Genomic DNA, 15,480 nt, shown 5'->3' on the forward strand with positions numbered 1-15,480 from the left:
TGCGTGAAACATTAATGAGCGTTTTCATAAAAATTTAAAATTTTTAATTCAAAATTAATGACAAATTAATAAAACATATTAATTTCATAATTTTAGGGCGAAAAATCGAAAATTTATTAATCAATTAATTTCCGATTAACATGGATTCAAATCTAGGTCATAAAAATTAAAAATTTAACATAAATTAACAATTTTTTTGGTGGATTTTAATCAAGGATACCTAATTAAATTATCGGATTTTTCACCAAATGCCCCTGAGGTTTACTTTAATGCACCAAATACCCCTAAACTTTCCAAAATGCACCAAACACCCCTGACGTATGCAATAATATCATTAAATGCCCTTTTGTCTGACGGACGTTAACCCTCCGTTACCATGTTTTTACCTTGTTGCCCTTACTTGTCCTTTCTGGCGCCATATCAAAAAAGAAAAAAAAAAAAAAAAATTCAAAACCTAACTTCCCAACTTCTTCCTCGACATTTCTCTCTGTTCTCTTACACCATTAGAGAGCACTTGAGTACCAAACCAAAGAGAGAGAAAGATCGAAATTCGCTGGGATTTGTGTAAAACAACTCGCAATAGTTAGTCGAAGTAAATCCCCCCGAAAAGATCGACAATTTGGTCCAAAAATCTGCAGTTTTCGCGAGTCCTACAAAAGTGGGTGCAAGGAGAGCAAAGGACTGGAATTTGTGGCTTCAACTTCATCAAAATTGTGTCAAGGTTAGTTCACTCAATTCGTTTCTTGTTCTTGGTGCTATTTTTTGCGAATTTTGCTTTGATTAGGGTTAGGGTTTTGCTAAAATCGTGATTTTTCCATGAGATGGGTTAACTTGAATTTTGGGGTGTTAATGGTAAAACATAGTGTCTGGTTGTGCTTTGTTGTTTTGCCTAATGATTTAGTTCATTAATTTGAATTTTTGTGTTGTGTTTATTGTTTGTATAGGATGGTCGCAATTTGGTTGTTATGTCATTATAATGATCGGAATTTTGATGTGAGGGTACAAGATACTGATGAAACGAACTACATGGATTTGGTTGATGACTTGTTTGATGATTCTATTAAGCAAGATGTTCTGATTCCCGATTTATTTAGATTGTTTTATGTTAATCCTAGTACGAATAAAAGAGTAGAATTGTTGAATGATGTTGGTTTGATGGGCATGTGGGGTTTATTTAAGCGCACAGATACTGTGGAAATATGGATAGAGAAGGCAAATGAGAAGGAAACTTCAATCCAATTTAGGACTGCAGTTAAGAAAAGGAAGGATAGGAAGGAAAGGAAGGCTGCAGAACTTAGAAGGAAAGCTGAGGAGTTTGAGAGGGAGAGGGAAGAGGAAAGGAGAAGGTTAGAAAGGGAGGCTGAGATTCAAAGGGATTTGGAGGAGCAATTGGCAAACACAGTGGCAGTTGAGGTGCCTGTGTATGATGTTGAGGATTTAAGCGTAGAGTACGTACGTGTTTACAGCTCACAACATGCTGACTGCCTTTCCCCGGGAGGTTCCCAACCACCAAATACACAAAAAGAGCCTTCACCACCACCAAGAGAGCCCTCACCACCACCAAATGTTCCATCACCACCAAGAGAGCCCTCACCACCACCAAATAATCCATCACCACCACCAAGAAGTCCCTCACCACCACCAAATAATCCATCACCACCACCAAGAAGTCCCTCACCACCACCAACCTCACCACAGACACAACCACAGCAACAACAACAACAGACAGAACATCAGCAACAACAACAAACAGAACATCAACAACAACAACAAACAGAACAACAGCAACACCAACCCACAGAACAGCAGCAACAACATCAAACAGAACACCATCCAGATCAGACACCCCCTCCTAACAGGGCTGAGTTAAACAAAGGGAGGGGTTTCAGAATTTCCAGAAGTCATGCTAAGAAGACGGGTGAGTTTGTTCCTAAGAAGAGGGGGGGAAGGCCTGCTGGTTCAAGGGTGAGGAAACCCACTGCATACAATGTGGAGGAAGAAGAGCAATGGGATGATGAGAGTGATGATGAAAATTTTGAGGAGAGTGAGAGTGATAGTGAAACTGGTTTCAACTCCGACGATTTCATTGACGAAGAAATTGAAGAAGATGAAGAACAAGATGTTCTTAAGGAGGTAATTTCTGAGAGAAGTTTTGAGGATCATTTAGATGGGAGTAATAAGCTGGATAATTTGTATGCAAATGGGAAAGTTGTGGGAAGCATGCCATGGGGGACTATCAAGTTGCAACCATGGATGATATTCCAAAGCAAGACACACTTCATGGAGGTCTTCAGAGACTTCTGTATTCAAGAGGGATTTGCTGTGAGTGTTGAAAAGGCTGATACAACCAGATTCACTGCAATGTGTCTGGTTGAGTTATGCAATTGGAGGATCCATGCCTGTGTGTTGTTGGATGGGGTCAGTTGGGCCATTAAAACTCTTGTCAGTGAGCACAAGTCTTGTGGGAGACTTGAGGAGAATCCCATGGTGACATCTCAGTGGCTATGCACCAAACTACTTCCTGACATTGAAGCAAATCCAGAAATCCCAATTAAGACACTTCAAAGAAAGGCATTGGGGATTTATAGGGTACAAGTGAAACAGAGGTTGATGTACAAGGTGAGAAGCCTCGCGAGGCAGCAAATTTATGGAGGTTTTGATGAGTCATATGCCCTTTTACCATCCTATGCTGAAATGATCAAATCTACCAATCCTGGGAGTTATGCCTTGGTCACTTGGACTGCAGATTCTGGTAACGTGACACCCCGTTTCAAGGCTTGCTTTTTCTCCTTTGCTGCACAAGTTAGGGGTTTCTTAAGAGGTTGTAGGCCTATCATAGGAATTGATGGTGCACATTTGAGTGGATACTATAAGGGAATTCTCCTCACTGCAGTTGCTATCGATGGGAATAATGAGATTTTTCCATTAGCCTATAGCATTGTGAGTACGGAGAGTATGGACACATGGTCCTATTTTTTCAGAAGTTTGAAGGCTTTGTTTGTTCAACATGGGTGCCAGAGGGATGACTGGACTTTTATTAGTGACAGAATGAGGGTAATTACTCCTCCCTTTCTTGGTTTTTATTATTTGTAGTATTGTTTATATTTTTTTTAGTTTTCTGGTTCACTTCCCTAGTTATTGAAACTTGGAATTGTGTTATGCAGGGAGTAGAATCTGCTTTGTATGATGTTTTCCCCAAAGCAGTCAAGAGGGTCTGTGCTCAGCATCTGTATACCAACTGCAGACAAGCTGGATACAGTGGCACAGCCTTCCATGACTTGTTCTGGGTTGCTGCTGATGCATACAATCCATATGTCTTCAACAAAGCCATGGAAAAGATTGGCAAACTCATCCCAGAAGCAGTGGGATATCTTGACAAAGTGCCTGAACAGTGGTCCAGACACAAGTTTGATGTTGGGGTCACTTGTGATCACAACACCACCAACTTTGTGGAATCCTTCAACGCGTGTACCAAACCCTTTAGGGATCTTCCTGTTTTGTCACTTCTTGAAGGTAATCCTTTACATTTTATCCTATTTTTGTGTCATTGGAACTTATTTATTTAGGTTTGTATTCAAGTGTCCGAGTCGGGTTTGTGTTCAAGTGTCCGAGTCGGGTATGTGTTCAAGTTTCCGAGTCGGGTATTTATTTTGCATTAAAATGTGTGATGCCAATTATTGTATTTTGTTATGTTAGAAATAAGGTCTTGGTGCATGACGAAGATCGGGGCCAGATTTGATAAAGCTGTTGACATTGGACCCGATCAATTGACGCCATATGCTACTAAGGAGCTTGAAGAGAGGAGTGCTGACTCGAGGTTCTGTTATGCAACTAATGCTGGGGGGGGTGAATTTGAGGTTTTAGATGGTCATGTGAAGTTCCCTATTAGGCTTGCTGCTAGAGTTTGTGGTTGTGGGAAATGGCAAGGGTGTGGTATACCTTGCAAGCATGCTATTAGGGTAATATACCATCAAAGACTCAATCCTACAGATTTTGTTTCTCCTTACTTCAAAGGGGCAGCCTATAAGCTCACATACTCAGAGCATATTCACCCCATGCCTGACTCAACACAGTGGCCTACATTTGAGCTACCTAGGATTCTTCCCCCACTAATGAGAAGGGCAGCTGGCAGACCAGCCAAGCAGAGAAGAAGAGGTGCTCATGAGAAGAAGAGGGGGAAAAGAAACACCACTGTCAAGTGTGGGAAATGCAAGCAAATTGGGCATAACTCAAGAACCTGTAAAGGAGGTTCCACTGCAAAACAGAGGAAAGAATCTGCTGCAGCTGCTGCTGGTTCTGCTGGTGCTCAACATCTGGTGCTAGGAAGAGGAAGGCTCCAACATCTAATGCATCGAGCAGCAAGAAGTCCAAAGCTGCATAACTAGAAGTAAGCTTAGGATTCAGTTTAGTATTTCTGTTTTAAAGCTTAGGTTTATTTTGAAAAACAACTTAGGTTGTGGCACATTTTGGCATTTTTTTGTAAAGCTACCCACAACTTGATGTTCGGTTTATTTTGGAAACAAACTATTTCAGTTACGAGTTCAAAGACTTGCATATTATTGATAAATGAAATTCATGTGCTCGTGCCATTACAACCATCATTGTTTGTCTTGATTACTTCTTTACTACAAACATTAGACACAAAAACATTACAATTCCTATTTTAATTGCTGCAGCTTGGAATTTTTTGAGCTCTTTCACTCTTTTCTTCAGTTTCTTCAGTTCGTCACTTATATTGTCGTTGTCTTCCGATGTTCCCTCATACTCTATATTGCTCTGTTGCTGTTGGTGTTGTTGATTTTGGTGTAGAACACTTCCTTTGCACCATATAAAATGGTTACAAGGATCACACTTGTAATATAGCCTCTGTGGATTTTTGGATGTCTCGGAGCTTTTTATTGCACATTTTTTGGAACAAATAGGACAACATTTGTTTGGAACAAGTATGTATGAAAACAGATTGGATGATGATGTATTGGAACAAGAACTCATGCTGTGTTGTTGTTCTTGCTGCTCTGTTGTTGCTGCTTCTGTTGTTGATGCTTCTGTTGTTGCTGCTTCTGTTGTTTGTTATTGTTGTTGTTGTGTTGTGTTGTTCTTGCTGCTGGTGTTGTCTATTCTTGTTGTTGCTGTGTTGTTCTTGCTGCTGGTGTTGTGCTGTGTTGAAGTCCTTGCTGCTGCTGCCATTGGTGTTTGTTCTTGTTGCTCTGCTGTCTTGTTATTCTTGTTGTTGCTGCTGCTGCTGTTGTTGTTTGTTCTTGCTGTTGCTGCTGCTGGTGTTGCAGGGTTCTGCTTGTTGTTGGTGCTCCTGTTGCAGTGTTCTGGTTGTGCAGGTGGGGGTTTGGGGTGGACTGTTTGTGCAGTTGGGGGGGATTGGGGTTTAGGGCAGTGTGGTGTTGTTGTTGGGTATGGTATATATAAGGGAAATTAGTGTATGGGTGACTGCAACGGCTATATTATTCAAATTCAACGGCTAGTTTTTGGAAAAAAAATTACCAAACCTCAGGGGTATTTGGTGCTTTTTACCAAACCTCAGGGGTATTCGGTGCATTATGTTTTAACGAACTAACTGCCTAACGGAGGGTTAACGTCCGTCAGACAAAAGGGCATTTAATGATATTATTGCATACGTCAGGGGTGTTTGGTGCATTTTGGAAAGTTTAGGGGTATTTGGTGCATTAAAGTAAACCTCAGGGGCATTTGGTGAAAAATCCGTTAAATTATTAATTAATCATGAAAATCAAATCAATTCTAAATTATTCGAATTTCAACAAATTAATCATAATTACAAATTAGGTTGTATAATTAACTAGTCTAGGCATTCATAATTGTTAAAAATATACAGTAGGTCAATCAAAAACTCAAGATTTATCAACAAGAATCGCAAATACTTAATTTAACATCTTAAATTTACAAACTTTTGCGTTCGAAAAACTAAAACCTTCGAAAAGTCATAGTTAGGCTTCGAATTTGGGAATTCTGGGTTCGGCCGAAAAACTTTTACATGCGGAATTGACACAAAAATCACTCGATTTGGATGAGTAACGAAGAAACTGCCGAAAAAATGCGTACACAATTTGCAATTAATTAACAATTACGAAAATTAATCACCCCTTTTAATTCTTTGCAAATTTGTAACATTTAACCATGTTTATGCAATTTAGATTATGAAAATAATAAGAGGCTCGTGATACCACTGTTAGGTTATGATTCATATGACAAAACATAAATCATGCGGAAAAACCATAAAGCCAGGAAAGCATATTATTTACACATAATCATTTAGCATAGTTTAGATGCATACACTTTGTTGCGTGCCCTCCCTAGCTGCGCCCGAACCGAACAAGAACAAGTCTTTAGGGCTCCAATTGTCGTCCCTCCGTAGATAGTCCACAGCACGTCCGGATCCGCCTTAATCTTGACCAACTAGAATCGCCCTTAAGGTAGCTTAGGAATTTCGGCTATTAGGTGCAAGTGTATGGCTGATTTTTCTTCAAAATCTTACCTTTAGAATACTTCAATTGTCTCTATAAATTATGACCCTAGGCTCCTATTTATAGAGGTATGGAAAAGGAATTATAATCCTACTAGGATTTGGATTTATTAATTAGAATCCAACTTGAACTCTAAATAATAAACTTAATCTATTAGGATTAGGATTTAATCATATATCGAATCCTGATAGCTTTAGGATTCGTATAGCACGCACACGAGCATCGCACGAGCACCGCACACTCGCGCATGCCTTGCGGCCCACGCTGAGCGCACAGCGCTCGGCCCATGCTCGCTGCCTGTGTCCGCGCGCGCGCCCAAGGCCTTGGCTGGGCCTGGTCGAGGCTTGGCGTGTGATGGTGATGCGTGTGGCTTGCTGGGCGATGGCCTGGCTTCGTGCTGGGCCTTCGTCTAGCGAGCCTCGTCCGATGCTAATTCGTACGATACGCTTCCGATTAAATTCCCGATTCCGAAATTCATTTCCGATACGAACAATATTTAAGGCTATGTTCGGGACTACTGTGGTTTTCCGTTTTTTCATTTTTTAATCAAAAAAACCAAAACCAAGTTGTTCGGCTAAAGCGTTGAATAAAACAATTTTCAAGGGTTTTTGGTAAAACGGAAGCGGAAAAACCGAAACCACTAAAAGTGGTTTTGAAAGTCCTGTTTTGGTTTTTGCCCACAAAGTCTCGCTCTCTCTCTCTCCGTCATCTCCGATCTCCATCTTGGATCCTGTCTTCATACCCTCCTATTATTCTTAAGATTCAAGATTGGAGGTTGAATCTAGTACATCCGTACAGCTATGGAGACTTCTCCTCTTCTTCTTCCCTTGTTTTCTCTCTCTTTTTCTCCCCTTGAAATCATACCCATGTTCTATATCGTTTCATATTTCTTGTTCATTGAACTGAAAATTTTTGTTGATAAATTGGGTTCATCTCTATCCATCTCTGTTCTTTAGAAGAAATTTTGAAAAAAATTCTAAAGCAATTCTATATCTATCCATCAGTTCTTTCATTTGATGAATTGTGTTAAGTTTGGTGTTTTTATTCTTCTTTTTTCCCCTTCTCACAATACATAATTGTTCATAAATTGGGTTGGGTTCAATCGGACATTTTGAGTTTTGGTTAATTTGATAATACAGGCGAAAAGGTAATCCCAATAAATGGTGGTTGTAATTACGAGTTTCTGAAAACAGGAATTTATCGTAGTTATGTTGTATAATACTGAATGTGTGAAGGAAATACCAAATTCTGGATTGGAAGAGACAAGGGAACTCAAACATATTACTCCGTAGTTTTTAGTTAAGTGGAAAATAAAACTGAAACAGTTTTAGGAAATTAGAAAACCAAAACTGAAATCAGTTTTCAGTTTTTTAAAAACAGAAAACTAAAAGTTGGAAATGATGCCGAACAGGCCCTAATATTTCCGATTCCGGATTTAATTTCCGTTTCAAACAAATATTTAATATTTCCGTTTCCGGAATTATTTTCCGATTCCGATAACATTTCCGATTCTGACAATATTTCCGTTTCCGGCAATATTTCCGATTCCGGTAATATTTCCATTTACGATAATATTTTCCGACACGTACCATGTTTCCGTTTCCGGCAACATCTATGACTTGGATAATATTTATATTTCCGATACGATCCATATTTCCGTTTCCGGCAATATCATCGTTTCCGGAGTATTCATTTCTTGCTTGTGACGATCTTAGCTCCCACTGAAACCAAGATCCGTCGATTCCGAATATCCATAGATGGAGTATTTAATGCCATTAAATACTTGATCCATTTACGTACTATTTGTGTGACCCTACGGGTTCAGTCAAGAATAAGCTGTGGATTAATATCATTAATTCCACTTGAACTGAAGCGGCTTCTAGCTAGGCATTCAGCTCACTTGATCTCACTGAATTATTAACTTGTTGATTAATACTGAACCGCATTTATTAGACTTCATATTATATGCATACTTGGACCAAGGGCACTATTTCCTTCATATAGGCGGCCTTCAGGTGCCTGGAAATGTTATCTTAGGTGACTGGCGCTAAAAGCTGCTTGTGTGAAGTGTGAAAAATTTGTGTGTCTCGTGAAATAAAAGGTCTGCCTACCGCAGCTGTTAGTGTGCAAAATTCAGCTGTTAGGCTGCAGTTATCCCTAACTTCCAAAATACATCCGGTCTTTCATGTTTCACAGTTAAAAGCTGATGTTGGCGATGTAATTGGTTCCCCCACAATCCCTGACCAACTATCTGCTTATTTGGTTTTGGAAGCTCAACTAGAGGCTGTGTTGGGTGTGCGAATGAATGGAACAGCAACAGAATTCCTAATCTTATGCAAACTTTACAGTTTACCTCTCAGCTTTGAACGAGTAGGTTAATGTTGAGCAAATTATCACGTGCTCGAATGTCACAAAAATATACAGTTGCTAATTTGCTATAATGCTAATTCACCCGTCTTTGAACTTCAATTTTGCAAGATTCAAGCTTCTTCTGTCCTAAAATGTATGTTGCTGGAAGGTTGGGCTTAAGAGCAAAAAATCAGGCTAACATCACAATTACATACTGAATATGGAATCGGCTCGGTATGTTTCGAAAACAAGAAGACACAGACAACAACAAAGCTGCTTATTTTACGTCTACTCTTTGGTCAATCTGGTGTATGAGAAATGATATTACTTCCAACAACAAGAATTACAATGCCAAGACCATTTTGGAGCAAATTGAGAGGGATTACAGGTCTGAAATGATAAGTGTGGAGAAAGATAAGGCTAGCAGTAATAGGAAAATTGAGAGTGATCCTATAGAACCACCAGGGTGTGAAGGGTCTAGGGATCTTGATGAGCCACCAGGATTTGAGAGAAGACAGCTAAATCGCAACAGGGTGTTTACCACCTGATTGGGAAGGAGAAAAACTGTGAGAGAATACACATTAATGCTTATGGCAAGTTTGAGGGTGGGGATACAAGGGACTTGATTTGGAGCTTTGAAGGAATAGAAGGAATAACGCGTACTGTAGCAGCAAAGAACAGGCAGAGCTAAAAGCTTTACTAGAAGGTATTAATGAAGCAAAAAGAAATAACTGGAGACACCTGATCATAAAGCCTATGCACAAGAGGTCTACTGACATTATAATGGGCAAAGTGACCCCAAGTATGGATAACATTAAAAGATGAACATCTGAAGATATTTTTGAGTTAGGATCCATATCATGGACCAGCACAGGCGATGGGTCTGTCTTTCTCAGTACCTAAGGGTATCAAGATCCCTTCCTGTCTTGGAAATATATTCAAGGAACTCAAACAGGATCTTGGATGCTCTATTCCATCTCATTGGAATTTGTAGAGATGGGTTGTACGGGTGATAGTTCTGACATGTATACCAGTTTATTTTCTCTCTTGCATTTCATATTTAAAGTGTCTCTTTGCTTCTAATTCTTATGAATTCGTTGCTTATCTTGTTCTTAAAACATGACTTTATTAAACTTTGTCTGCCTTATCTATACATACCTCTGATACCAACCATTTTTCATCTTAAATCTTGTAATACAGACTTCGACTAGCCTCGCTACCCCCACCCCCTGCACAGAGACACTCCCTGCTACCCCCTACCCCCTACAAAGAGACACTCCCTAACCCCGATCAACTTTGAATTTTAGGCCACATAATGCAAATGCAATAGGAGCAACAATATGCAACAATAAAGGGTCTACCTGAAGAATGCATCAGGTATTTTAATTTCACAAGTATATATCTCAAATCCTACCCAACCTAGGGTTATAAATCATGTTTATGGTCACAATCGCAAAACATTTCAAGCTTAGCAACGTAGTTAACTCCAGAAAAAATTACCTTGTTTTTAGCAATAGTGTCCACGTCTCATGTCTCGGCCTGTTTTTCACCACTGCCACCAGAAGCATCATTAATCTACCTATAGCTATAACCTCGTCCTTCTCATCAAACTCCCTCTGATACGGCCAATTTGGAACAATAATCTGATGTCGAGGTATTGATTTTTTCACAGTAGTATCCCTTCCTTCCTCTTCATCCAATTCTTCGTCATTCTCAGGAGCTGATTCTTCTGATTCCTCCCAGTTGTAAGTTGGAATAACTTCAGCCTCGATGTGATTGGATGGAGGAGATCGATTTTGAAATGCATTTTCACTCACATGCATGTAAGTTGGAGGCACCTGACCAGAAGCAAGCTTCCCGACTCGATCTTTCCCTAACATGGTGATTGGTGGTGTAGGAGGTCGTGACATCACAGATTTGACTCTCATGGGTGGAATAAACGCTCTTTTTTTCCAAATGTGGTTTTGTACATGTGAGTGAAGTTTTTTCAGGATGCGGTGTAACTTTATGAAGCTGTTGAGCAGCTTTGTACCCCTCCAGAGAAGGTTTTCGGGTAGCTATGTTAGGCTTCACAATAGCTTGAGTAGTAGGTTGCAGAGTAGGCTTGAGGATTGGCTTCACAGTAGGCTGCTGAGTAGGCTTCACAGTAGGTTGGTGTGAGGCTGCAAGCTTCGTTGATGCTGCTTTTTGTGCTGCCATTTCAACACTACCTAAAAATTGGCCAAAAGAATCACTAATAAGAAACCTCTTTTGTAAAATAAGAGGTTTCTTAATAAAAGAAACCTATTATCTATGATAAGAGGTTTCTTTGGTTGAAATGTAAGAGACCCATTTTAAGAAAAGTGGTCTCTTTTTATGCCTTTATATATTTTAACTCGCAATTTAGAAGGTGGACCATGGTGCACATAGAGCTACGTGCACCAAAAGAACACTAGTATATAATTGAAAGAACACCTGGTTACGAGAAAAGAACATGAGTATTTTTTTTATTTAGGTTTTAATAAATAGTAAAATAATATATTATTTTTATAATAAAAAAGTGAAATATTATATCGCATGTTCTTTTGCCGTAGTGTCATGTTCTTTTACTTATACACACATGTTCTTTTGGTGCACGTAGCTCTATGTGCACCACGGTCCATAGTCCACGAATTGTTTTTAACTCTCCTAAGATACCATTTTCCCTTTTAAGACGTTTCTTTGTTTCCGAAAACAAATAAACAATTTAAATTTTAAAAAAATAAGATAAGAAACCTCATCAATAAACCGGTTTCTTCATTTGTTTTTTTGTTTATTTATTCTTTAAAGTGAAAAGAAAAACCTACGAGTCTACGACTAAGAACTTGGAACGCGTGTCTTCCTCTCTCTAGCCTTTCCCTATTCTCTCCTGGGGTTTCAATGTCGCCGCTTATGGGAGTTTCCTCTATCATTCGATCGGTGATTACGGTGAATGATCACTCTCTGTCACTTTCTCTCTCAACTATTTTTTGTTCCAATTTTTATTCGTAATCCTTACTTCGATTTTCCGTAATTTGATCAATTTTCGGTTTTTTGATTGATCGGTTTGATCTTCGAATTTCGTTGTTCTTCGAATTTCATTGTTTCTTGTTTTGTTAATCGGATTGGGTTATTGTTTACTTCAATTTCTTGTTCAATGTTGTGATCTAGAGCAAAGATTCAATTTTTTTGGTTTTCGTTCCTTACCGATTCCACTTAAATGATCGATTGAATAGGTCGATTTGCAGAAATCCAAATTGCGGAAATTAAAACAATCGAAATCAAGACGAACTTCTTCATTATTCGTTATGAATTAGCTCCCAACTTCTCCTATCTTCGCCGGCCTCCGTCCCGCAGCCCGCTGCCTATTTCAAGCACAAATTATGCTTCTAATTACGTAAGTTAGTAATTTTGTATTTGAGATTGAAAGACATTCCTTATGATCTGGCAATTATGTATTCTTGGTTTATTGTGATATTCATTAATTCACTTTCATAGTTACACCATAACAGGGGAAGGGTATTTCTGATTTCCATTGTCATCAATTTCTGTAACTATACATAATAATTTGGGTTCATTATGCATTGTTTATCTCAGAATTCAATTTATATTCCATGCCAAGTTGTTTTTTATTCTTCGGTTTCAGCTGCCCCATTATATACCTTACTGTTTGTTAAATTCCAGCCAGGCTGCAATCTGAGTATTTTGTTCTAATGGGTTAATTCTTAGTTTAAAATCGAAATTTGGTGACTGGATAAATTCATGAGGTGGGATATTCCCTCAAAATTGATTCATAAGACTGTTCTGTTGTGCTAGAATGACTAGTAAACTCATACTATACATATCAAATATGTTAAGGTGGGATTTCCCCTTGAAATTTAGATCATGATGACAATACAGCTCACGGCTTTACAAGATAAAAATTAAGGGTTGGTTATGTTAGCTTATCCGACGGGTATCTTTAGACATGAGTCACATGATTCAGGTATACCGAGGGCTGCTCAAAATGGTTGTGTGCTTGTGGTTCATCAAAATCTTAGAATGTTGCTAGTGATTTGGGTATTTTTATTTTGGTTTAAAGATTTAATTTATGTAATGTAGTTGTTAGGTTGATTTTAGTTAAATTACGATTGTTTTGCATGCTTAGTGTATAAAAACCAGTATTGCTTTTAAAAAATTGGTGATTTATGTAATGATTAGTTGATGTTGCTGTTAGATCTAGCTCCGGTTTCTATTTAATCAATCTATTTTCTGTATTTGATAAGCTCTCAAAGTTATGATGTGCATTGCTGTTCTTTTGCAATCAAGTGGCTGACTTTCTTACTATCATGTTACTTGGAAATTGAAGTTGTTCTCTGGATAGAAACTACCTAATGGTCTACCTATTATCTGCATTAAACATCAAAACCTAATAGGCCGCTAAATCTGAACTACATCATAACAAAGAGAAACATTTCTCACTCTTCAGAGCAAACCTCTCTTAAAATTATGCAACACGTTTGACTCTGTTACCTTGTCCACTGGTGCTCTGGTATCCACCAATTTTCCTGCTCCAGCAGCAGCCACCAAAGCTGCAGTACTAGCAGTAAAACCAGTATTCGTTGCCTTAGCATCACTGTTCTTGCTCTTCTCACTGTTTTTTGTGCATATATAATTAAATCCTCCTTCAGTTGTTCCTTCTCTTGTTGCAGGATTAGCTTTCTGCTTTGCATAATAGTTTGTTATCATATTCTGCTTGCAAAGTGTATGTTATTTGTAGTAAAACTGGATTTGACCCATATGATAATATAAGTACGTGAAAGACTGCCCAACCCCTGCACCATTGTCATTATGTGATCTCAAAGCAATACCAGTGTTCCGTGAGTTAGTTCTTAACATAATTTTGTTTGACATTATTGCATTAGCAAGTTCCGTTGACATCTTGAATCTTTCCTGAAATTCCCTTGGATTTGTTTGAGTATGATTATGCTTGTGTGCTTGCTCTTCTTACATCATTGTTCATCTCCTTCTCAAAGTAGATCTTCTTGGTTAGTTTCATGTTCCCAGAAAATCGATGCAAGTCTTGCTAAGTGCTGAGTTGTTAACAATTTGAACTGATGTGAAAATTGAGGTCCGTAGCTCATGCCTTTCTTCTTGGCAACTCTAGTTTTTAGGTATTCATTTAACATGAGTGGGACAATAATGCTTCTGCTGCCCATTAGAACTTGCAGTAGCAGATTAAAACTTATAACTTGCAGTAGTAGATTAGAAATTCGAACTTGCAGATTAGAACATTAGAACGTGGAGTAGCAGATTCTGGTGGCTGAACATCAAAAGTGATGGCAGTAGCCTATCTTGGTGGTTGCACCGGCTTTTGATTAGTGATTTGTGTATTTTTCTGTCACTTCTCCTTTCACCGATTGCTAGTTTTCGTGCACACAAACATTACACCAATGAGCATTGCTAGAAACTCAACTTTTATCAATATATATCCTAGCACTATACCAATGAACACTATACTAATGCAATTTTCTGATGTTTTGTAGTACTAAAGTGGAGTACCTACTACTTATTTTCAAGCAAATGATTGACAAGTTAAGGGACTTATGGGTTACCTATGTGTCCGAGCATAAAGAACTAGATGAAGAGTCTCCTAATGGTATGGATTATGAAGATGATATATGGTGTAGGTGATTTATGACTTCTTTTTAATTTTCTACATTTGTAGTTCTTTAAGAAGGAGATTATAGGACGAAACATTAAGTACTTTTAGAAGTTAATATTTTGTAATATCTTTTTGGGATTAATGAAATATTTGGATTATTTTGGTATTATAAGTATGTTACACTTTTGTATAATATTATCAGGTGGCAAAAAATAGCTACAGGACTCGAAACCAAAATATAGGGTTGTATATACGTACGGTACAATTCATTGCCAAAAGGAATTGGTGTGTGCGGAGCAATATATTCAACGTCAAAAAATAAATAAGCGCAAAATAATAATAATTAAAAAAAAAAGCCAAAGAAACCTCTTTTCCGGAAAAAGTGGTTTTTTACGTTTATTAATTATTTATGCCCAACAAATTATAAGAGACCTCTTTTCTGGAAAGTTGGTTTCTTAAATAAAATTAAAGAAACCTCTTTTCGTTTGGAGGTGGTCTTTTTGAATTTATAAAGAAATCACTTTTCGTTATATGTGGTTCCTTATATAGGGTAATTAAATAATAAATTTCATACATAAATAACCATCTTTCTAGGGCAGGTGGTTTCTTATTTTTAACAAGGAAGCCACCCTAAAAAAGTGGTTTCTTAACCTAAGAGACCTGTGATTCTGAGACCACCTCTAAAGAGGTCTCTTATGTGTTTTTTAGGTGGTTTCTTTTGGATTTTTTGAGGTAGTGTAGTGCAATCAGGTTGGGAAACACAGGTCCTTTTGACCATCTACTTTGTGCCACCTTTGTTTGCGGTTGTGATGCTCCTGTAAGAGTTGGCGAAATTGATTGTGGTAATAGGTTAGAGGATGGTTTTGACTGGGTAACAGCTAGTTTTGATGATGTCTTAAGTTTTTGCTTTGAAAGCATGGAAGTACACCGAGGCATGGATGATTGTGGTGCACCCATGGAAGGAGATGATGTAGGAAACGTTTGTTTTTTAGCAGA

The 15,480-nt window shown here is 38.3% G+C and overlaps 1 protein-coding gene and 1 long non-coding RNA gene across 2 annotated transcripts; both read left to right on the forward strand.

Moving 5' to 3' along the window:
- Positions 1-229: 229 nt before the first annotated feature.
- On the forward strand, positions 230-8,873 carry LOC130471892 (uncharacterized). The gene is made up of 6 exons (XM_056842235.1): positions 230-721; positions 945-3,054; positions 3,165-3,513; positions 3,697-4,316; positions 5,318-5,411; positions 8,596-8,873. Exons 2-6 carry the CDS (start codon positions 946-948, stop codon positions 8,871-8,873), a joined length of 3,450 nt encoding a protein of 1,149 aa, XP_056698213.1. The 5' UTR covers positions 230-721; position 945.
- A 2,758-nt stretch (positions 8,874-11,631) lies between these two features.
- Positions 11,632-14,677, forward strand: LOC110775605 (uncharacterized). Its single transcript, XR_002529819.2, has 3 exons — positions 11,632-11,789; positions 12,077-12,237; positions 14,366-14,677. It is a non-coding gene; the product is annotated as an uncharacterized lncRNA (long non-coding RNA).
- Positions 14,678-15,480: the final 803 nt, after the last annotated feature.

This window comes from Spinacia oleracea, chromosome 4 (genome assembly GCF_020520425.1).
Source record: "Spinacia oleracea cultivar Varoflay chromosome 4, BTI_SOV_V1, whole genome shotgun sequence".
NCBI lineage: Eukaryota > Viridiplantae > Streptophyta > Magnoliopsida > Caryophyllales > Amaranthaceae > Spinacia > Spinacia oleracea.